At 41.0% G+C, this 22,947-nt stretch overlaps 1 protein-coding gene across 12 annotated transcripts in view; it reads left to right on the top strand.

Annotated features, from left to right (window-relative positions):
• Positions 1-22,947, top strand: part of NEK11 (NIMA related kinase 11) — a 199,655-nt gene that overhangs the window by 114,092 nt on the left and 62,616 nt on the right. For 11 of the 12 annotated variants that reach the window (XM_073333276.1, XM_073333277.1, XM_073333268.1 and 8 more), the window contains 2 exons: positions 870-963; positions 1,849-1,987. In XM_073333276.1, coding sequence (XP_073189377.1) covers positions 870-963; positions 1,849-1,987 — 233 coding nt within the window. Of the gene's footprint in view, positions 1-869; positions 964-1,848; positions 1,988-3,514; positions 3,887-22,947 lie in introns of those variants that run through there. The other variant, XM_073333279.1, reaches the window with a different exon arrangement.

Genomic DNA, 22,947 nt, shown 5'->3' with positions numbered 1-22,947 from the left:
CTGTTGCTTAAAATCTTTGATAATATTCTTAACTATGAGAAGCCAATTTGCAAATGTATGGGAAAAATCATAAATAGTAGATTACAGAAGCAACTGAGCATTTTGTAGATTGGGATTCGGAAACAGTATAGAATGGCAGTTTTTTAATTCATGGTTCAGCAGATAAAATAAATCTGTCTCTTCAGTAGCATAAAAAGGATAGTCATCTTCAAAACCCATTCGTAATTATGAAATTAAAACACTTTGGCCTAGATTCCACTGTGGGATGTCCGAGCATAGTGTAGAACAAGTGCACCAGGGATAGAAAGTATAGGTGTTATAAAAGATACAATTCCATTTCAAGTGGGCTACCTGCAGCCAGCTAGTGCAGTTCCAAAAGTGAGTGAGAAGAGAGCATAGCCATGGAGCCCAGAGGATATGCTGAGTTAGCAGGTGACTAATACAATCTCCTATGAGGAACATCTGGCACAATGGGCAGAATATGAAAACACTGCCTCTCTTTCCTTGGGGTGAAAACTTCCCTAGAGCATTTGGTGGAACCAAGGCAACAGTATTTAAGTTCTATTGAGTTGACCAGGTTCTTGTATGGAACCAACAATTTGGAACCTCATGGCTCTTTTATACAAAGCAGGCAAGATACATTTTATAAATTCTGTAACTAAGGACTAAACTCTCTACCTAGATGCATCCACACAAGACCCGCTGGATAAATAGAGGCCCTTTGTGCACACCTGAGCATGTGGCCCTATGATAGAATGTACTTTTCCATTTATTTATGTATGTGTAATAAGCAGTAGTACCTTATTGTAGAAGCTCCTGCATGGTATTTGTGATACATAAAATTGAATAAATGTACTCTTTATTTATAGACAACTGGCAGAAGAAAAATATCAAGAAAACCTCAAAAGAATGCAAGAACTGAGGTCCCGTAACTTTCAGCAATTGAGTATAGATGTGCTTCATGTAAGTATGAACTCACCCTTAGGGTGTTTCAGACATACACTCAAACTACAGTACTTTTCAGTTTCTCACACTTCTACAGTATTGTGGGCCAAATCTTGGCCCCAGCTATGTAGTTTGGATTGTGCATAGAAATCTAGAAAACTCAGTCGAACTTGGTTCTGTATTGAGAAAAAGTTCCTTCAGTAACTCAGGTACACTTCAACAGATGTCTTTATCAGTCCCATGGCATCATTTCCTTTTCTTAAACTAATTCTTAAAACCAAACATATGCACTGAAATTTTGGACTCTACTGCCTGCTTCTGCTTCCCCCCCACATGAAGTCATAGTTCAAAATAAATTCATTTTCAAGATAGTGTTAAGACTGTAATCTCTAAAATACCATACTTTGGCAGGGCTGCTGCTTCCTTTTATTTATTTAGTTAAGAAGATTACTTTGAATTTTCCACCCAGACTTTAGTAAGAAGGAAGTCTCAGAGTGTCTCCCCAGGCAAGCTTTTATTTGGTCTGAAGGTATCTGTAAGAGAAAATAAGTCAGTTTAGCACCAGCTCTGCAGCTCATCACAGATGCAGCAAAGATAGTTTGAAAAAGTCAATCCACGCATCCTAGAAATTATGCCTTTTTGTTTAGCGTTTAATAGCTTCTCTCTGGCATGCAAATATGTTTCTGTTTCCCACTGTCTCTAGTGAAATAGTGATGTTTAATCTGTCTTTAAGAAATAACAATTGCTGGTGCTCAGTTTTTAAAAAATGATTAAAAAGTCCTTTTTAAAAAAGTGACTGCTCATTACAAGTACCCAGCAGTTGTATAGATCAGAGTATCTGTTACACTGTGGTCATGCTGAGGTTTCTAACTGATTATATTTACTAATGTTGCTTCAAATAAGGCATCTGATGAGCAGACTTCAAAGCATCTGATTCAGTCTCAGCCAGTTACTGCACTGGACTACATATCCATAGGACATAAAGAACCAAGTGAAAATGAGACACCGGGCAGGCTCTGTATGTCTGAACCTGTGGAGCACGGTAAGGGTTTGAAACTGTATGGCAAGTTAATCCACTTTCTATTTGAAACCTCATATAAACAGGGCAAGGTTTAATTTTTTTCTCCTTTGGTTAACCTATAGCAGATAAATTTCAGTAAAAATCAATCAGGGTTGCTAAGGAGTTAAAAATCTACAAGAGAAGGAAGGATGGATGCTGAATATGGGACTGCAGTGTAGAAACATGAGGGTTTTATGGTTTTTGAGCCTATGGGAACTGGGAGTATCAAAAGGTGGTGAACTCCACCTCCAAGTGAGAGGCTGGGTTAAGAAATGGACAGCTTTCATCTTCACACCTTCAGGTGATTGGTATTGGAACAGCATTATGCTCGGCAGTTATCCTCCCAGCTGCAAATCGACTGTAGGATTATCCTAGGATATGTGCATTTGCTATGTGTGCTGGGATTGTACCCCAAAATTGTATCACAGTGAGAAAAGCAGATGAAAAACCTTTGAGCCTTGCTTGTCTGTACTGGCCTAAAATGCTTAGTCACTGTCCTGGGGTCATGAAAATCTATATAACATGTGCTTTGCTTGTGAATGAATGAGCAAAGGGAAAGCTCAGGCTTCCGTACCTGGCACACTGAAAATAAAGTTTTACATAGAGTAATGTACTCTCTTTTAGTATAATATTTCTGATAGCACACACATGTGTTCTGTTTCTTTCTAGAATGGTAACTCACTTTGCTTCTTAATGCTTAGAAAGCAGATCCTGTCTTTTTTTGTGTGCCTATTGTACTGGTGAAAGGTCAAAAATCCTGGGGACCGAAGGCTTCCATTTTTTCACAGGATAGGCATATTATAGCCAGGACAGTGACAGTGCAAGTGTCCAATCCATATGCTTCAACCGTGACCTGTAAGGAATTGCTTCGAGGATCAAAGTAGTTCCGTCTTCATGCTTGTTCAGTCATTGGCCTCTCTGCTGAGACTTCCAAACTAGGGGCAATTTGTAGTGGCAGATTTTGTGATGTGGGTGCCTCTCCACTGGGAACAGGACTGAAACAACCAAACTCCAAGTCAAACTGAAGAGATGTGATTTTTGAGGTCAGTGGGCTTTGGATCAGGCCCATAAAGTGTAAAAATAAAAAAAGGAGCATGTATATGAAGTGTTCATGTATTATTTAGGTCTATATCCGAAAAGTTCAAAGGTTTTAATTAAATTATATATCACTTCTGTGATGTACTAACTTCACAAAATCTGACCCATGTGGTTAATGAGAGTGACATATTCACTGTGACTTATAGCCTCTTAAAACAGTGTGTTTGTTAGATATCTCTATATTTATGTAATATTTATACGTAAATGTCTGCATTAAATGTATTAATATTGAAAACTATTGAAACTATTTTCCATTGGTTGCTCTGGGTTTAAATGTTAACTTTTTATTTCGATATATCTAAAATCCTAATTGGGAACATCAAAATTGCTTTTTTAAAAAAATAGAAAATAGCTTTTAATTTTCAATGTAGCGGCATTTATGCCTAACATGGTTGGCTTGCTCTTTCATAGTAACAAGAGAGACACTCTGTGTGAGAGAGAACACAGCTGCTAGAAAGTACGTCCAGGGGAGAGAGACAGTTGCACATAGGAGACCAAAAAGGAGCAATGGAAATGAGGCTGTGAGTGGGAGTGTACCAGGGAAGAAGCAGATGCGGAACAGCATGTGAGCGGGGAGGAAATCTATGTCTATCTTTAGAGTTAATCCGTTAATAAATCTGATGGGTACTTATGATAAGGATTCATTGAGAGCATAGGAACACTACCTAATTTTACACCCCCATCATTCAAAAGTTTGGCCAGCTGCTGTTAATTTTCAAGTTGCAATTTTCTGCTGAAACTATATTTCCACAATAAAATTTATGTTTGTATCAATATACTATAGAGCACAAAAATAAAAAAAAACTTGGAACAAGTTTATACAATGACTTTTTGAGGTTCTTACGCTTTAATTGAAAGTTAATCCAGATGACTGTAGGAAATACTTGTACTCCACTAGGAGAGATCATCCAATGAGAGTTGGAAGATTTAGTTTAATTAGTACCTCAGCTGTAAGTGGCATGGAGACTCAATCAAATTTTTGAAGTATTAGGTACATCTATTAAAAGCTGGGGGGGGGAACCCAAAGCGTTGAAGTTAATTAAAATTATGAACAAACACAGGATCATTGGTGATCACGAGCACAAGCATGAAATGAGGCTTCAGCTTGCTAGAGAAATCCACACCAGTTAATTGCTTTCACCGTGAATATAACTTTCATGAAGCGAGCTAGTCTACCTGTGAGTATGCCTGTCAAAATGATTTTCATTTCACTTGAGGCACAGGAATTACCTGCAATTACAAATAACTGACCAATTTCGTCTTCAAGCAATTCTCTTTTTCAGAGGATGAATGGGGTCTAACTAAATGCTCACTGCAGTCTGCAAACTGGTAGCAAGTAGAGCTAGATGCAGAGAAAGCCACACTTCTGAAAATGTCTAACACATTAGTTATCAAGTCGACTCTACATCATGCTACTGTTCAAAATCAGGTTACACACAGATAGTGAATCGTTGTAAAATGACATAATTCTCCAGAACTGTGAAGAAATAATCAGTTTCTTACACTGTTTATAGAAGCAGAGGTGATGTTTGCCTTTTGGGGGCCCTGAGCAGGAATATTTTGGGGTCCCCCTTATCTTTCATCCACCCCCTAAAAATATGTTATCGCCACAGACCAAAAAATTCTCAAAGTAATCTGCTTTTTAAAAAGTCCATGTTAAATAAGATGAACAGTATTTGGGGGTAATGCTAAATCAGGGCCCCCTTTAGCTTCTTGGGGCCCTAAGCAATTGCTTAGTCTGCTTATGCCTAGTGCCACCGCTATATAGAAGGATGCTGATGGCAATTTGAATATTATTTTTAAACAAGAGAAGATTTAAATTAGTTCTCCAACATTTCACTCCTTACTACGCCATCCAGATGAATTATGGAAATTTATTCCTTTCACTTAGGGACCAGGACTGCTGCAGAATCATCTGAGGCTCGCGGGACTGCAGCTGATTCAGAGCATGACTCCTGAACCCAAGTGTTCAGATGTCTACTGTTAAGCTAGAGCGGTTTGTGGCTGCCAGTATGCCTTGACATTCTGTCATTTTCCCCTATCTACTTCAGTGGCTTTGTGCACATATTCTGTACCACCCTCTTTTACTCAGCAGAGAATGCAGAATGCAACTAAAGAGAAAAAAATATGGGCTCTAGCTTACAGAAAGCACTTTGAAAATCTTATACAAATATATTGGTTAAACTTGAGTAGACAGGAATTCAGTCTTAGGCTGATAGGCAGTAAAAGCGACAAATGAGGTGAATCACAAATTATACTGATTTTCTTTTAATGAGCCAAGTTCTTTGCTCCTGTGCAAAGGAGATAAAGGGACGAAGTTATGTCTGTAACAAGCATATCTCCAGAACTCTGATATTTACTCCTCTTTGTGCACTGGGAGGCAAAATTTGGCATTGCCGACATATGCAAGTTTCTACAAATGGGAATACAGGCTAGAAAAGAGTCTGGCTTCTGGGAAGCAATATTAGGCATACTGACCCCAGAATGAGAGAATCTTCACTGTATATACTATGCAGAATTTATTTCAACTACCTGCTGGAATCTGCATCTGTGTCCCGCTCCCTTTGCAGTCAGTTTGCTGGCAGAGATGGGAAGCATTTGAAACCTGCCTGCGATGGTGTTGTCAAGGTTCACTGGAAAGCCAATAGGGAGTGGACTGGTCTCTCTTTCCCTGAATCATTAACCTGCAGGCTTAGGAGACCTCATTCTGATGTAGTAGCTCTCAGCATTAGTAAGTTGGGTGGTTTATGGACAGATGTGTTTGTATTCCATTGAATCTGCAGGTTGTAGGATTCTGCCAGTACAGCCCCAATATGTAGGTGCATTTTTGTGCCCATGCTGTAGTAGAAGATTTAGCCATTTTGACCAATTTTATTTAAAGGTTTGCAGTGTGTAAAATATAGTGCTTACCCTGGTAGGTGTTCAGTGAGAGTGCCCTGCAGCCAGTGGAAGTTAACAAAACTATCAGAAGACCTTTTTTTTAATTTTTAAATTTTTTAAATTTTTTTTAAATTTTTTTAAAAATTTTAAATTTTTTAATAAGTGTTTTTCGTCACTAAAATTCATGCATCTTCACTCACCAGTCTGGGTTAACAGGTTGTTTCCTCTTTCTACCAGGAGGCAGCAGAGTCACACAAGAGAGCAAAATAATTTGCTTTGGGGTATTTTACTGAAAGAAACATTGTTATTAATTATTGATAGTTACACCAATTCAGCCAGCTGTAGCCAGGCCAGTGTAGATCAGCTGCATCCTTGCCCACTCAAAAGTGTAGAATTTGCTGAATAAGTGCAAAGGATTTATGATTTATAAAACAATAATTAATGAGTTATAAAACAACTTTTTTATTCTTGAAATTGTTTCCATGTAACATAGTTTTCTTCTGAGCTGATACTTTTAGTATTGATAATGTCTTCCAAGTTCAGTGCCCAGTTAACTTGGATAATTGGAGATTATTGGAAAGAAGTATAATATAGTTGAATTTAGTATTCAGTGAGAAATGTTGATGTTCTGATCATATTTTTCTGAGAAGTAAGGAGTCATTCATCATCTGAATACTTTAAAACAGGCTAAGCAAAGCAGCTGAGAATATTTTGCATTGTCAGATAATCTCCTAGGATTTTTCCATCTCTAATTTCTTTGCTTAAAAGAAAGGCATGAAAACTTTAGACAAAATCTTACATTGGGATTGTGTGCATATGCTTTGCTCTTTATTTAATCACTGTTAGTATTAAAAGTAAAGTAACTGAATATTTATTATTTGCTCCTGTTTAAGTTATATATAATGTTGCTGATGAACAAAGTTGCATTTACTTATTCCAGCTCTATTCTGACCTATTAGAAAAAAGAAAGCAAAGGAACTCCACTGAACCATTGCACAACTTGCCATTTAAATAAAATGAAAACAGAAATCTTACTAGTTTTTCTATAGATTTCATGTCCTGGCCAAATTTCAACTCAGATAATTGCATTGTAACTGCCTAAATTCCCCTTGCATGTGTTTATTTTTCCACTTCCCATCCAGAAATACTAGTTTTCCAGCCCATATCCATTAATTATTTTTTTATATTCCCTGTATATTAAGTAACTCATTTTGTAGATTATGGGGACAAATGTGTATTGGGGTAATCGTGTATGCATATTTTCCTCTGTTACAAGTACATACGTTTCAAAGACCCCCCCATCCCCATCTTCTCATGATCATAAGGAAGAACAACCACGTGGGGATGATTTGGCTGATATGGACTTGCTTTTTGTTTTTGAAAGCCCATATCTTCTGAAGTTTTGATTAGTTTTTACTATTCTCTTTTTTATTCTCTTTGATTTGTTTCATTTAACAAAGCATCCCAATTTGTATCATGTGAATTATGGCAGTGTAATGTTTTCTGGGTATGGCTAGATGTCTTTTGATTGTATATACAGTACTTTTCCTCTAAACTGCAATATATCAGAATAAAAACAAAACTGGCTGTATAATACAGCTGGTAAGTAGAGGCCACTTTATGTGTGGGGGAGGGCAAAAGATGGCACAAAACAAGAGTGAAACTCCCCTTATCCATCCAGCTGTTCCCAACAATGAAATACGTCTGCATCTGGAGTGAATTGAAACACGTACAGCTGCATCTGGAGTAGAGTGGGAATTTATCTATAGAGGAGGGCAAAAGCTGTTATAAAATAAGAGTAAAAGTCTCCTTGAAGCACAGTCAGCCTCCTGGTACGGGGAGTATAACTGGTGCCTTTTTCTGCCACCAGTGTGAATTTGGCCCATATAGCTAGGTAGGTAGATCAGATATATAATGCAGCTTCTGCTCTCGTTCTTCTGTTTGAAAGCTACTGAAATATAATGTAAGGTAATATTATTTTATTTCTTACTCATCTAGAATAGTATAAAGATAATTTCTTTAGAATAGCAGGTGCCCATTGTCCTGCCTAATTAGATTCTGAGTAAGGGCTTGGATGCTAAAGGCCACATTCTGCACTCAATTTACATCTGTGTAATATGATGTAAGTCAGTGTAGCTCTGCTGTTTTACACCAGTGGAGGATCTGGCCCTTAATATTTTATTGTTCGGCTACTGTGGATAGAAGATGTATGTTCTCGCGTGATGACAATGTAGGTGATGGCTTTGCAAGGCCGTACCGAGTAGGTTGACAAGAATGGCGTGGTAGTGTTAGATATAGAGAAGAACAATGCTTATTCTGCAAAAGGCCGAATTCTCTTCTCACATAAGTTTTACACTGCTAAAATCGCATTGACCTCAGTAAAGTTCCTCCTGATTGCCATTAGCATAAATAGGAGTAGAACTGGGTTTTAATAAAAACGGAAAATGAGGAAGAGTATATTACAAACACACACTCATTGTAGTCCTCATGTGAGACTCCTGTGGTGCTTCTCTGCTATTACTGAAAAATACACTCACATTTAATTTCTGGGCTCGCCAAACTGTATCCGTCTTATCATTTCATCTTTACAACAAAGTGATTCATCTAAGTGACAAAAATGGATAGAGCGATGAAAATTTAAAGCCATGTACTCTTATTTTTGGCTCAAAGTGCCACTTTACATTCATATCAATTTCACAGCTGAAAGGTCACGGTAAGCAAGAGGGGAACAAATGTTTATTATTTTTTCAAAAGTATTTATGAACCCATGCATGCAAACACAGTTAACCCACCCATGGTATATTTCTAAATAGGGAAAGGAATATGAAGACTCTGAATAGGGTAAAATCTAACCTGGGATTGAAAGGACAAAGCTCTTTTCTCTGTTACACCAGAGGAAATCCAGAATATTTCTTCAGATAATAATTACTCCAGATTTATACTGGTGTAAAAGAACAGAATTTGGCCCACAAAGCATGTACAAGGAGGTGCACAGTTCCTGTATACAGTGAAGGATTCATGCACCCTGTTGTCCAGGGCTGATTTGTGGATGTGTTAGGATCAGTAGATCTCCTGCTGCTATGAATCCTCTGATTCTCCCTTCTCCTCCACCCCCTTCCACCTCATCCCTGTGGGGCTCTGGGGCCATGGAGCCTAATCCAACCTCAGTTCTGCAAAGCACATGCTTAAATTTAATCATGTATTTAAAACCATCTGTATTAAATTAAAGTTAAGCACATGCTTAAAGATTTTTCTGAATTTGGGCCTTAGGCTGCAGTGCTGGCTGCAGAGATGCCCAGTTCCAACTCTGCAGCCTGGGGGGAAGAATTTCTTCCTTCTTTACCCCTCATTAGATCTCCAGTACCTAGATACATGATTTGGACTGAGTGCTGAAGAGGGCTTGTCCCTTTGTTTTCATAGATTAATAGATTATAAAGCCAGAAGGGACCACACTGTGATCATCTAGCCTGATCTCCTGTATAATGCAGTCCAAAGGACTTCCCTGAATCAACTGCTGTTTGAGCTAAAGCAGATCTTTTAGAATAACATCCAATTTTGATTTTAAAATTGGCAGTGATGGAGAATCCACCAGGACCCTTGGTAAATTGTTCCAATGGCTAATTACACTCACTATTAAAAACGTGTGCCTTGTTTCCAGTCTGAATTAGTCTAGCTTCAACTTCCGGCTATTGGATTGTGGCTCTGCTAGATTCAAGAGCCCATTATCAAATTTTTGTTCCCATGTAGGTACTTATAAATTGGATCCAATTGCTCCTTAACCTTCTCTTTGTTAAGCTAAATAATTTGAGCTCACCACTATAAGCACATATTCCAATCCTTTAATCATGCTTGTGGCTCCTCTCTGAACCCTCTCCAATGTGTTAACATCCCATAAGGCTCTAAGGGTCATCAGTTTCAAAGGGTGTAGAACCTGATGCTGTGGGGGACCTTGGGCTCCGACACTCCCTTGTCACCACCAAGGGAGACAGACAAAGTAACACCTCACTAATCTTGAAAGGTCAGGTCTCACAGCAAGTCCTGTCAGGACACCCAAGGTCTGGGGCATCTGATTGGCTTGCACACACTATGTCAGCCAGAAAGAGACCCAGGTGGGTTGCCTGAGCAACTGCATAGGCTCCCGATGGCTGCCACATTGGACACCACTCTTTGCCTGTCTCCTGCAATCTGCATCCAGTCTTGTTCTGGTTCCTGCTCTGCTCCCATTCTGTTCCTATTTACTGCCTTGCTCCTACTCCATGTCTGATCCTTGCCTTGTCTCTGGTTCATGACCTTATGCCTCGCTCTTGACCATGGGCTCTGACCCTTGGCTCAACTCCTGACTCTGACTCCAGTTCTGACCATTGGCTTGACTCCTGACCATTAGGCCAGACCACCTATGTTCCAGTTCCTAACAGTTGCCAAGACCTGCTTAGGCTTCACACTTCATGGTACCTGAATGGAGGAGGAGGGCTTGCTGCTACCCAGCAGTTCCCCCCGGCCCTAGTCCTCCAGAAACAAGTTAACTAACTTCAGACCAGGAATCTAGCACTGTGGACTCAAGTGACTCAATTTTCAGCAGAGGATCAGTTGCTCCACAAACAACTTGCTCATTCCTACGGAGAAATTGCCACACTCCAGGCTTCAGGGGGACCTCCTTCACTCAAGCAGGATCCCTCAGTTCTCCTACCTGAATGCTTTGATGGTGATCACCAGAAGTTTAGGGGATTTTTGAGCCAGCGCCATTTGCTTTTCGTACTCTGTACTCACTTGTAACCACATAGACCAGGCAAAATAGATGAGCCTACTTACAGGGGAAGTGTTGCACAGGGCTTTGCCCCTTTTGGAGCAGGGCAATCCACTTTTTGACAAAATAGGATGCTTTTTTGGAACCGTTCTCTGCTATATTTGATAACCTATATTGAGACTGTACTGCTGATGCAGTGCTGTGTAAGCTTAGGAAAGCACTGTCAAATTACAAAGGATGAATATAAACAAATAACACAAGTATGTAGGGACAAAATTAGTAATGCCAAGGCACAAAATGAAATTAAACTAGCTAGAGACATAAAGGATAACAAGAAAACATTCTACAAATACATTAGATTCAAGAGGAAGATCAAGGACAGGGAAGGCTGTTACTCAATGAGGAGAGTAAAACAATAACAGAAAATGTGGAAATGGCAGAAGTGCTAAATGACATTTTTGTTTGTTTTCACCAAAAAGTTTAATAGCAATTGAACATCTAACTTAATGAATGCCAGTAAAAATGAGGTAAGATCAGAGGCTAAAGTAGGGAAAGAACAAGTTAGAAATTACTTAGAAAAGTTAGATGATTTTAAGTCACCAGGAACTGATGAAATATATCCTAGAATACTCAAGCAGCTGACGGAGGCGATGTCTGAGCCATTAGTGATTATCTTAGAAAAGTCATGGAAGATGGGCGAGATTCCAGATGACTGGAAAAGGGCAAATATAGTGGCAATCTATAAAAAGGGGAATACGGATAACCCGGGGAATTACAGACCAGACATCTTAACTTCAGTACCTGGAAAGACAATGGAGCAAATAATTAAGCAACCAGTTTGCAAATACCTAGAAGATAATAGGGTGATAAGTAATGGCCTGGATTTGTTAAGAACAAATCATGTCAAATCAACCTAAAACTTTCTTTGACAGTGTAACAAACTTTGTGGATAGGGGGAAGCGGTAGATGTTGTATATCTTGACTTTAGTAAGGCCTGTGATACTGTATCACATTACCTTCTCATAAACAAACTAGAGAAATGCAATCTAGATGGAGTTACTATAAAGTAGGTGCATAACGGGTTGGATAACCATTCCCAGAGAGTAGTTATCGGTGGTTTCCAGTCAAGCTGGAAGGATATACATTAACTCCTCACTTAAAGTCATCCCGGTTAACGTTGTTTCATTGTTACGTTGCTGATCAATTAGGGAATATGCTCATTTAAAGTTGTGCAATGCTCCCTTATAACATTGTTTGGCAGCCACCTGCTTTGTCCACTGCTTGAAGGAAGAGCAGCCCGTTGCAGCTAACTGGTGGGGGCTTGGAACCAGGGTGGACCGGCAGCCCCCCTATCAGCTCCCCGCTTCCCTAAGTTCCCTGTGCAGCAGCCGCCCAGCAGGCTATCCATTGCTGGCAGTTCAGCTGTCCCTCCCCCCACTGCCATGTGCTGCTCCTGCCCTCTGCCTTGGAGCTGCTCCCGGGAGCCTCCTGCTTGCTGTGCAGGGGAGAGGGGAAGATGGAGCTAATGTCAGGGTGTCCTCCTCCCCCCTACTCCTGCCCCCCGCTTACCCCTTCTCCATATAGAGCAGGTTGGGAACACAACAGGGCTCAGGACGGAGAGAGCTTGCTGGCCGCAGCTGCTGTCTCAACTTCCTGATCTTTTTAAATGTACTTGAGTGGTGTCAGTGTACTTAAAGGGGCAATGCGCATCTCTCTCTCTCTCACACACACACACACACACACACAGTGTGTGTCTCTGTCTGCCATGCTGTCTCCCCTCCCTCCGTTCCTGCTGCCTTGTAGCGTGTGAGGCTACATTAACAACAATGTGTTAACCCTTGAGGGCTCAGCTGAATGCTAGTTCATCATTTAGCAGTAAGGCATTCCCTGGGAAATATCCCACCCTCTGACTTCACCACCTCAACCAAGCTTCACAATCATCATTGCTGTGTACAGTATTAAATTGTTTGTTTAAAACTTATACTGTGTGTGTATATATATATATATATATATATATATATATATATATATATATATAATATAGGTTTTTTGTCTGTTGAAAAAAATTTCCCTGGAACCAACCCCCCGCCCCCGTTTACATTAATTCTTAAGGGGCAAATTGGATTTGCTTAACATTGTTTTAGTTAAAGTCACATGTTTCAGGAACACAACTACAATGTTAATCGAGGAGTTACTGTATCAAGTGGGGTCCCGCAGGGATCAGTTCTGGGTCTGGTTCTGTTCAATATCTTCACAAATTATGTAAATTCAGTAACTCCCCACTTAACGTCCTCTCACTTAATGTTGTTTCAATGTTACGTCCCTGCTCCATTACAGAACATGCTCGTTTAAAGTTGTGCAATGCTCCCCTATAACGTCGTTTGGCCACCTGCTTTGTCCACGGCTGGCAGCCCCCCATCAGTTCCCCTATGCCAAACCCCCAGCACCTCCCACCCGCCGGTGGACCCCGTGGATCAGCACCTTTCCCCTGCTCCCCCCTCCTCCTGCCCGCGGCAGTCAGCTGTCTTGTGGCGTTCAGAAGGCCGGGGGCAGGAGGCAGGGGAGCGAGGGGAGAGGCTGCGCCTCGCATTCTCTCTCCTCCCCACAGCCTCCTGAATGCCACAAACCAGCTGATTGCCGTGGGCAGGAGGCAGTGGAAGGAGGTGGGAGGCTGCGCGCCGCGTCCTCGCTCCTCCCCACAGCCTCCTGAACTCTGCAAACCAGCTGATTGCCACAGGCAGGAGGCTGGGGGAGGGGAGGAGCAAGGGCGCGGAGTAAAGGGAGAGGAGGTGGAGTGGGGGGGGAGAAGAGGCGGGTTAAGGGAGGGGTATTGGGAGAAGGGGTGGAGGTTAAGTCAGAGGACATTAAGTGGGGAGTTACTGCATTAAATTGCTTGTTTAAAATTATTTAAAACCTATACCTGTATTAAATTGCTTGTTTAAAATGTATATAATGCCTTTTGTGTGGCAAAAAAAAAAATTCCCTGGAACCTAACCCCCCTATTAATTCTTATGGGGAAATTGGATTAGCATTTTTCAGGAACATAACTACAAAGTTAAGTGAGGAGTTACTGTAATGGCATAGAGAGTACACTTATAAAGTTTGCAGACGATACCAAGCTGGGAGGGGTTGTAAGTGCTTTGGAGCATAGGATTGTAATTCAAAATGATCAGGACAAACTGGAGAACTGAAGTAGATAGGATGAAATTCAATAAGGACAAATGTGAAATACTCCGCTTAGGAAGGACCAATCAGTTGCACACATACAAAACTGCCTAGGAAGGAGTACTGCGAAAGGGATCTGAGGATCATAGTGGATCATAAGTTAAATATGAGTGAACAGTGTAACAGTTGCAGAAAAAAAGCAAACATCATTCTGGGATGTATTAGCAGGAGTGTTGTAAGTAAGACACGAGAAGTAATTCTTCAGTTCTACTGCACGCCTCAGCTGGAGTATTAGGCCTCAGATGGAGTATTGTGCCCAGTTCTGGAAAATTGGAGAAAGTCCAGAAAAGAGCAGCAAAGATGATTACAAGTTCAGAAAACGTGACCCATTAAGGAAGATTGAAAAAATTGGGTTTGTTAAATCTGGAGAAGAGAAAACTTAGAGGGGACATGATAATAGTTTTCAAGTACATAAAAGGTTGTTACGGATGAGGGAGAAAAATTGTTCTCCTTAACATTAAGGATAGGACAAGAAGCAGTGGGTTTAAATTGCAGGAAGGGACATTTAGGGTGGACATTAGGAAGAACGTCCTAACTGCCCAGGTGGTTAAGCATTGTGATAAATTTCCTAGGAAGGTTTTGGAATCTCCATCATTGGAGATTTTTAAGAGCAGGTTAGACAAACGCCTGTCAGGGATGGTCTAGAGATAATACTTAGTCCTGCCTTGAGTGTAGGGGACTGGACTCGAAGACCTCTTGAGTTGCCTTCCAATCCTAAGACTCTATGATAGGCCTACCACCACATATGCCACTCACTATTGGCAACTGGCGGCAGATGTGGAATGGAATGATATGGCCCAGTTACATCAGTTCCAGTGGGGCTTGAGTGAAGAGGTGAAGGACAAGTTGGCGCACATCGAGAGCCTCTCCCAACTGAATTCTTTCATCAGCCTAGCTCACCACATAGACATCCGATTATGAGGGAGAAAGGAGAAGAAAAGCTTTGGTCCACCATTGCAACCGCACATGGAACCAAAGCCCCGCCTACCAACACCTGAGTCAATGGAGACTGACCTAAGCCACTGCCTGACCCCGGAATAAAGAGAATGATGATGTCACTAGAATTTGTGTTTCTACTGCAGGGCTTCCAGACATGCCCTCACCTCCTGTTTGATCAGAAAGCTGCTGGGAAACAAACAGGCCTAGGCATGGTAAGAGTAACTGGCTTGGGTACCGTTAATTTTCCCCACCCCAGTACTGCCTCTTGATGGGCCACCCACAAATTAACTGAGACCAAAAGGGCTTCTCCACATCTCCAAGTTCCAATATAAATAAACATCCTTGATCTAGCTACGTCCATCCCCCTCCAATGGGCTCTGATCAACTCCAGGGCCATAGACAATGCTATCAGTGTTGAGGTAGCATGAGCCTTGCACATCCCCTTCCAGCCCAAGGGCACACCAGATTTTGTAGAAACTATTGATGAGTCCCTCTGATCTTCAGGTCCAGTGACCCAAGAAACTGTTCCTTTAGAGATCAACCACTAGGAGGTCGTGCAACTAAATGCAATCCATTCACTGCACTTTCCCCTAATTCTTGGCATTACTTGGCTGCTGCAGCATGACCCTGTTATTTTCTGGCGGGAGAAGATTTTTCTTCCAAATATTGTCAAAAGGTCTGCCTGCAACCTGCCAACTCCCAGTCTCCAACCCCATGTTTGGAGCACCAGCAGAATGGAAAAGTTTCACCAGGATCATCCCAAGGTGACAGGCCCAGTGCTACCCCAGAAGGGAGTGTGCCTGAAGAAGATGGTGGTGTAATGAAAGTGAAAGAGTGAAAGGCCTCAGTTTTGACAGGTCTAGCACCCACGGCTGCAGGGGGCATAGATCTCCAACACTCCCCTGTCATGACAAAGGGAGACAAAGCAACACCTCATTAATCTTGGAAGATCCGGTCCCACAGGAAGTCCTATCAGGATGCCAAAGGACTAGGGCATCTGATTGGCTCACACTCAATGCTTAAATCAGGAAATGACCCACATGGATTGTCCAAGTAATTGTGAAGACTCTGTTGCATTGGACATTTGCTCATTGTGTTCTGCGTCCAACTGTTCCCGGTTCCTGCTCTGCTTCTGTTCTGCTCCTAGTTCCTGCCTTGCTCCTACTCTGTCTGATCTTTGCCTTATCTCTCGTTCCTGTCCTTACCGTCACTCCTGATCATTAGCTCTGACTCTGGCTCTGATCCTTGGTTCAACTTCAGATTTTGACTCTGGCTCTCTTTATCGAGCCAGACTGCCTACATCCCAGTTCCTAACACATCTTTCTTGAATTGAGGGTACCAGGGCTGGATGCGATATTGCAGTAACTGCCACACCAGTTTCAAATAAAGAGGTAACATACCCTCTCTACTCCTACTCAGTATTCCTCTACATCCAATGTAAAAAACACTTAAAGTGCAGAATCTATCCTTGCTTCTCACCATAAACTCTCAGAAGATCTATTGAGGATCTTGGCATTAGCGGTTTTCTTTTGTTCTAATCACTTTTCAATTGTTACAAAGTTTTCATCTCTCACCTTTGTCCATCAGTCAGCTCCATTCACCTAGTTTCTCTGTTTTGTAATCTATTCCCTTTTTATTTTTGTATACTCCACTGATTATAATATTTTAAATTCATTAACTTAATAAATATGTTGCAATATATTACATCTGGCAACCCCCTGATTTCATTATAATTCCAAAATAGCAAAGTACATTACAATAATTGCATACATTATTTCTATATTTCCATTGCTAATTGTAAGGTTTGGATGTATTGCTTTGAATTTCAAGTGGATAAAGTTTCAACTGAATCTAAATAAGAAATTCTCACACCTACAAAGCAAATGTAGTTAATGGTTAAATTTTTCACTCTAGTTTTTCATAAGCCTTGTTGGATAATTTTTAAATATGTTGTACCTAACTGAAAGAGAGGAGCAAAGACTTAAACATTTTAGGCCACATTTTTAAAGGGCCTCCGTTGTGAGCATACACCATCTGAGTTATGGCTGCATGCATATTAGGGAACCGCATACTAAAAGTAATTACCCAAGATGTGATCTCAGAGATAGTCACAAATATCAAATGGCTTTAGAAAATATCACAATTTGCTTCTTGACTCTGGATATAAACTATAATAGAATAATCGTTATAATAATTAATTGTTAAGCACACCTCTGTGTGATTAGCATAGTATCCTCATAACCATAAAGACTACAGTATGGATATGTCCTTGTGATTCCATAGTTAAGGTTACATTACAGTTTCTACTCTGTGCCACCCACTGCAGGAGCCCCAGCCATAAGGGCAGGATGGGTCGTGGCCTGGATGTTGCTACACCCCAGATATTCCCTTGTCATGTAAAAACCTAACTTGCACGGAGGCCAAGCTGGCCTTCTGCAGCCCCATTGTAGAGGAAACACATGCTGCCCCTACACTGGGTTCAGCACTGGTGTAGGGATGAATTCCTCCCAAGGAGCAGCTCTGTTGAGCTAGATGGTAGTTTAAAACACAGTCACTTTTCAGAGCAGAGCCACACTTTAAAATAACTATGTCCAAAAGCTAATCTTGGGGTGGGCAAATGGGGCACAACGTTTTGATTAGCTAGTTCTGTGTAATGTAATTAAACTATTACTGAAGAGGAAGAAAAGAATGAAATCAATAGAGGCCAAATTCATCCTTCTCTGTGGGTTTTAGTAGCATTACAGTAAGGATCAGTTTGGTCCATTGAGAATATTATATGCAAATGAACTTGGAATATAAACATAAGAATGGCCATACTGGGTCAGACCAAAGGTCCATCTAGCCCAGTGTCCCGTCTTCCAACAGTGGCCAGTGCCAGGTGCCGCATAGGGAATGAACAGAACAGGTAATCAAGTGATCCATCCCTTGTCATCCATTCCCAGCTTCTGAAAAACTTCACTAGATATAAGAGGAATGAAACTATTAAAAAGCCAATATAATAACATAATGATAATATTGTAATTGTTATAAAAACAATGCAACTTTACTTAAAATATGTGGCTGTGTTTACTGTCTACAGTGTGTGTTAAGTACTGCATTTATGCATAAAACCCTATCTTTTTTTCTGGATAATTGGATGTGGATAATTGTATTTACAGCACCTTATTCATGTAAGTCAATCATTAAAATATCAAAGCTGCAGAGACTGAAGGAACAGCAGTTTTTCATCATTCCAGTGACCCAAATGAGATGCAAATCATTTGATAAATGTTTTGGTGTAACTTCTCATCTTCTCTCCACCTATTCTCTTGAGAGAAAAGAAAGGTAGGACTTGTGGCACCTTAGAGACTAACCAATTTATTTGAGCATAAGCTCACTTCATCGGATAAGGCTATACAGCATTTAAGGAGGGGCAGAAATACAATCCATTCTGTAATTCTGTGCATGGGGCCTAACTCTTCTCTTTCTTAACCAAGTTCAAGAGTGGTGTAGCTCTCTTGTCTTCAGTGGAGGTACTCTAGTGTGAATGAGAGGAAAATCAGGCCCACCTGGTCATGCCAGTTAGGTCTGATAAAGTATTACAGACTGTCAGGACAACAAACATATGTTCTATCCCATTGGCCTACTCTCCAGTGGACTAAAGAACCTATTTCTAGGTCGGATGGTGTCTCTGTCACAATGGAATGAGTGTAATTTTTATAGTCAGGAGGATGCATGTGGAGTGTGGCTGTGGCCCTTTATCTGGTAGATAACCAATGGAAAATTCTACAGATCTTGGGGCATTACTGAGGGCCGGGGCATTTGTGTGGCAGTCTAGTGCCCCATACTTTCTGAGCCTACTTGTTCCTCACAGAAGCATGTATTGTTAAATACTTTACATAGCAGTATAACTTTTCATTGCATTTTACAGAGATGAGCCGAAACCCAACCAACCACCAACCAAAAAAACCACGTCAGCCATTGACTTATAAACAGAGCACATGTGATTAGGAAGCTGTTGATAGACACTAAATACGGAACTCCCCAGTGCAGGATTTACTCACTCAGTTTTCAGATTAAAACTGTACTTCAGAGTAGCTGTGCCAAATCTGGTGGTGATGTAAACAGTCAGACTCAGTAACTAAATAAGTTAAAGCTGCTCAGAAAACAAATGTAAGTGGCAACTTCCACCAATTTGGGTTTCAGTGCAAGTGAAAAATAGGTACACTATAAATACCCAAGCATGTGGGATTTGAGGAGGTAACAAGAAAAGCGACTATTTTAGCTTAGTTTATTTTTCTATGCCCTCCCATTAAGTCTCCTAGGTATGTAATTTTTACACTGTTTTTCATCTCTGAAGTTGACCTGGCTAATTTAAAGTTAAAAGATAGGAAACAAAGGGCAGGAATAAATGGTCAGTTTTCAGAATGGAGAGAGGTAAATAGCAGTGTCCCTCAGGGATCTGTACTGGGGCTAGTGCTGTTCAACATATTCATAAATGATCTGGAAAAAGGTATAAACAGTGAGGTGGCAAAATTTGCAGACACTACAAAACTACTTAAGACAGTTAAGTCCAAAGCAGACTGGGAAGAGTTACAAAGGGGTCTCAGAAAACTGGGTGTGACAGAGTGCTGAGCAGAAAACTGCTTAACCCACCCTCTGTCATTCCAGCTCCAATTAAGGAGCTGGGTAGATCACCTGGCCCTGACTGGGGAAGCTGGAACAGCTGCTGCCTCATCAGGCTGGGGCTGGATAAAAGCCCCAGAGGAAGGAAGCCAGGAGGAGGAGCTGGAAAGAGGGAAGCTGCAGTAGAGGAAAGGAGGTGAGAGAACGCACGCACTGGGCTCCCCTCTCCCCCCTACTGGTGAACTGTAAGAAAAGGACTACGTGTATGGTGGAAAGGTGGTGGAAGCACAGCATGTAAATAAAAAGCGCCAGGTGAGTACTGCAACAAAAGGTCTCTGTGTGACTTTCTCACCCCAGCAGGAGCCAGGAGGGCCCTTCAGGGACCCTGTTATATTGGGTGACTGGGCAACAAAATGGCAGATGAAATTCAGCGTGGATAAATTCAAAGTAATGCATGTCGGAAAACATAATGCCAACTATACATATGAAATGATGGGGTCTAAATTAGCTGTTACCACTAAAGAAAGAGATGTTGGAGTCATTGTGGATCGTTCTCTGAAAACATCTGCTAACTGTGCAGTGGCAGTGAAAAAAGCTAACAGAATGTTAGGACCATTAGTAAAGGGATAGATAGTAACATAATGATATTTTCTTATTATATAGCCATGGTATGCCCACACCTTGACTACTGCATACAGTTCTGGTTTCTATAAAAAAAGATAAATTAGAATTGGAAAAAGTTCAGTGAAAGGCAACAAAAATAATTAGGGATATGGAACAGCTTCCCTATGAGAAGAAGATTTAAAAATCCTGGGACTTTTCATCTTGGAAAAGAGATGACTAAGGGGGAGGGTATGATAGAGGTCACATGGTGTGGAGAAAAGGGAGGGGATATGATAGAGGTCATGAATGGTGTGGAGAAAGTGAATAAGGAAGTGTTATTTATTCCTTCTCATAACACAAAAATTAGGGGTCACCCAGTGAAATTAATAAGCAGCAGATTGAAAACAAACAAAAGGAAGTTCAATGCACAATCTACCATGGAACTCATTGCCAAAGGACGTTGTGAAGGCCAAAAATATAACTGGGTTCAAAAAAGAACTAGATAAGTTAATGGAGGATAGGTCCATCAGTGGTTATGAGCCAAGATGATACGGGATGAAACCTTGTGCTCTGGGAGTGGGTGACAGGATGGATCACTGAAATTGCACTGTTCTGTTCTTTCCTTCTGAAGCATCTGGACTGGCCACTGTTGGAAGACAGGATACTGGGTTAGATGGACTATTGGTCTGACCCAATATGGAGGTCTTATGTTCTTAAGTGGGGATCTTTTCTGTTAATCCCTGAGGTATTCTTCAATCACTTATTTTCTGATCAGCATACATCCAACATGTAACTTACATCCCTGTTTACATCTAAACTAAGTTTACATTACATGTTAATATTTTACATCCAGACTTTCATGGGTGATATAGCTGCTTACATTATGTGTGAATCTGATCCATTCTATGTGACTGCTACTGTTCCAATAGACCAGGGGTTCCCAAACTTGGTTCATGGCTTGTTCAGGGTAAGCCCCTGGTAGGCCATGAGACGCTTTGTTTACCTGAGTGGTGTCTGCAGGTACGGCCGCTCACAGCTCCCAGTGGCCACGGTTCATTGTTCCCAGCCAATGGGAGCTGCGGGAAGTGGTGGCCCTGTCTGTGCTGCTTCCCGCAGCTCCCATTGGCCAGGAACGGCAAACCGCGGCCACTGGGAGCTGTGAGCGGCTGTACCTGCGGACGCTCAGGTAAATAAAGCATCTCATGGCCCACCAGGGGCTTACCATGAACAAGCCATGAACCAAGTTTGGGGAACTCGTGCAACAGATCCTAGAAGATATCCCTTATTTACTGCTTGAAAATGGCACATTTGAATGGAATCTGGGGAGGAGGTAACTGCCTTCCCAAAATAGCAGCTAGTTATTTGATACATAAAGACTTCCTCCTTCACACTCACTGTCATCAAACTGAGACTGATAGTAGCAGGTAGTCTCTGCTATTTACAATAGTCATACAAAGGTATTTAAAAGTTTTCTCTGACTGATCAAAAAGTTGAAAATAACCCCAGGACTAAGCATAACTTTTAATATAGTTTTGTGGTCAGTTTTCCTTTAATGAGATGTACAGCACTTGCTGTGTTTTCTGCAGGACACTACGCACGTTATAGGGCAACCTTTGAAATAATTGGATCTCCTCATGCATAAAGGAAATGGTTTCCAAAGACTTTTACTGAGTCTCCTCTGTTATCTTCATCTTCAACCTTATACTGTTGTTTCTCCCCCCGGCACCATCCTCACAAGCATTTCTGAATATTCAGAACTCATATGGGAGATTATGAGGCTATAGGACCTTCGAGCTGATCTTGAACGGCAGCCACACACTCATCCATACCACTGCTGCCTCACTATTTCTGGCTTTTCAATGCCCACTCTGAATAGAGCCGGTCAGGAAATTATTTGGTTCGCCCCCACCAAATGGTGATGAAAACCATCATTTCCATTTTTGTTGCCATTTTTCTGCAGAAGGTTTTGGGATTTTATCAGAAAATCAATTTTTGTTTGCCTTTTGTTGCCCCAAACAAAACAAAACAAAATTGCTTCAGCTGAAATTCTGGGGTTTTTTTGTTTTTTTTTGTTTGAAAAAAGGCACGTCTAACATGGCCATTTCTCACGGAGATTTTCCATATTGATGATAAAGCTATTTTTCACTAGAAATATTTTGAACAAAATAACTATAACTGTGAGTCATAAGAAAACTCCAAAAAGCTCTGACTCATTTTAGAGCAAAATGTTACGTGAGCTCAGTTATTTCAGATAGGTTCTCATCTGCAGAGACATTCTTGCTAGGACACCAAACTGTGTGGTTCTAAATTCCATTCTGACTTACACTCCATGCAACTCCATTAACTTAAGAGGCACTGCACAGGAGGTAAATCAGCACTAAACAAAGCCCACTGTAGATAAACGAAAGCTCTTTCCTGCTGTTAATTCTGTATACCCAAGTAAAAAACACCTATTCTTTTTTTGTATTCCTGATCCTTGTGTTACTATGGAATTCTGTCTGTGATTTGCTATTGTTTTTGTTCTCCGTCCTAGAAATGAGGGATAGAAAAAACCCATTGGATCATCTAGTTCATTTCCTTGCCAATACACCTTTCTTTGTCCCCACTATATATTTGCTAGTGTTTTTGAGTGTTTTTTCCAGTCTAGCATTAAAAGTTCCAAGCAATGGGGCTTCCACCTCTTTCTTCCCTGTGGGATGCTGTTGCACAGCCTCATAAGATATATTGCTCTCTTGAAGTCAATGGGAACTTTATGTACATAGCACCTCTCAGTGGCCTAAACTGCAAAAAAAAAAAAAAAAAAAAAAACACCCCAAGCCCTGTGTCTACAGACTCAGGCTCATGGGGC

This window comes from Lepidochelys kempii, chromosome 2 (genome assembly GCF_965140265.1).
Source record: "Lepidochelys kempii isolate rLepKem1 chromosome 2, rLepKem1.hap2, whole genome shotgun sequence".
Classification (NCBI taxonomy): domain Eukaryota; kingdom Metazoa; phylum Chordata; order Testudines; family Cheloniidae; genus Lepidochelys; species Lepidochelys kempii.
This window is presented reverse-complemented; position numbering and strand designations above follow the sequence as displayed.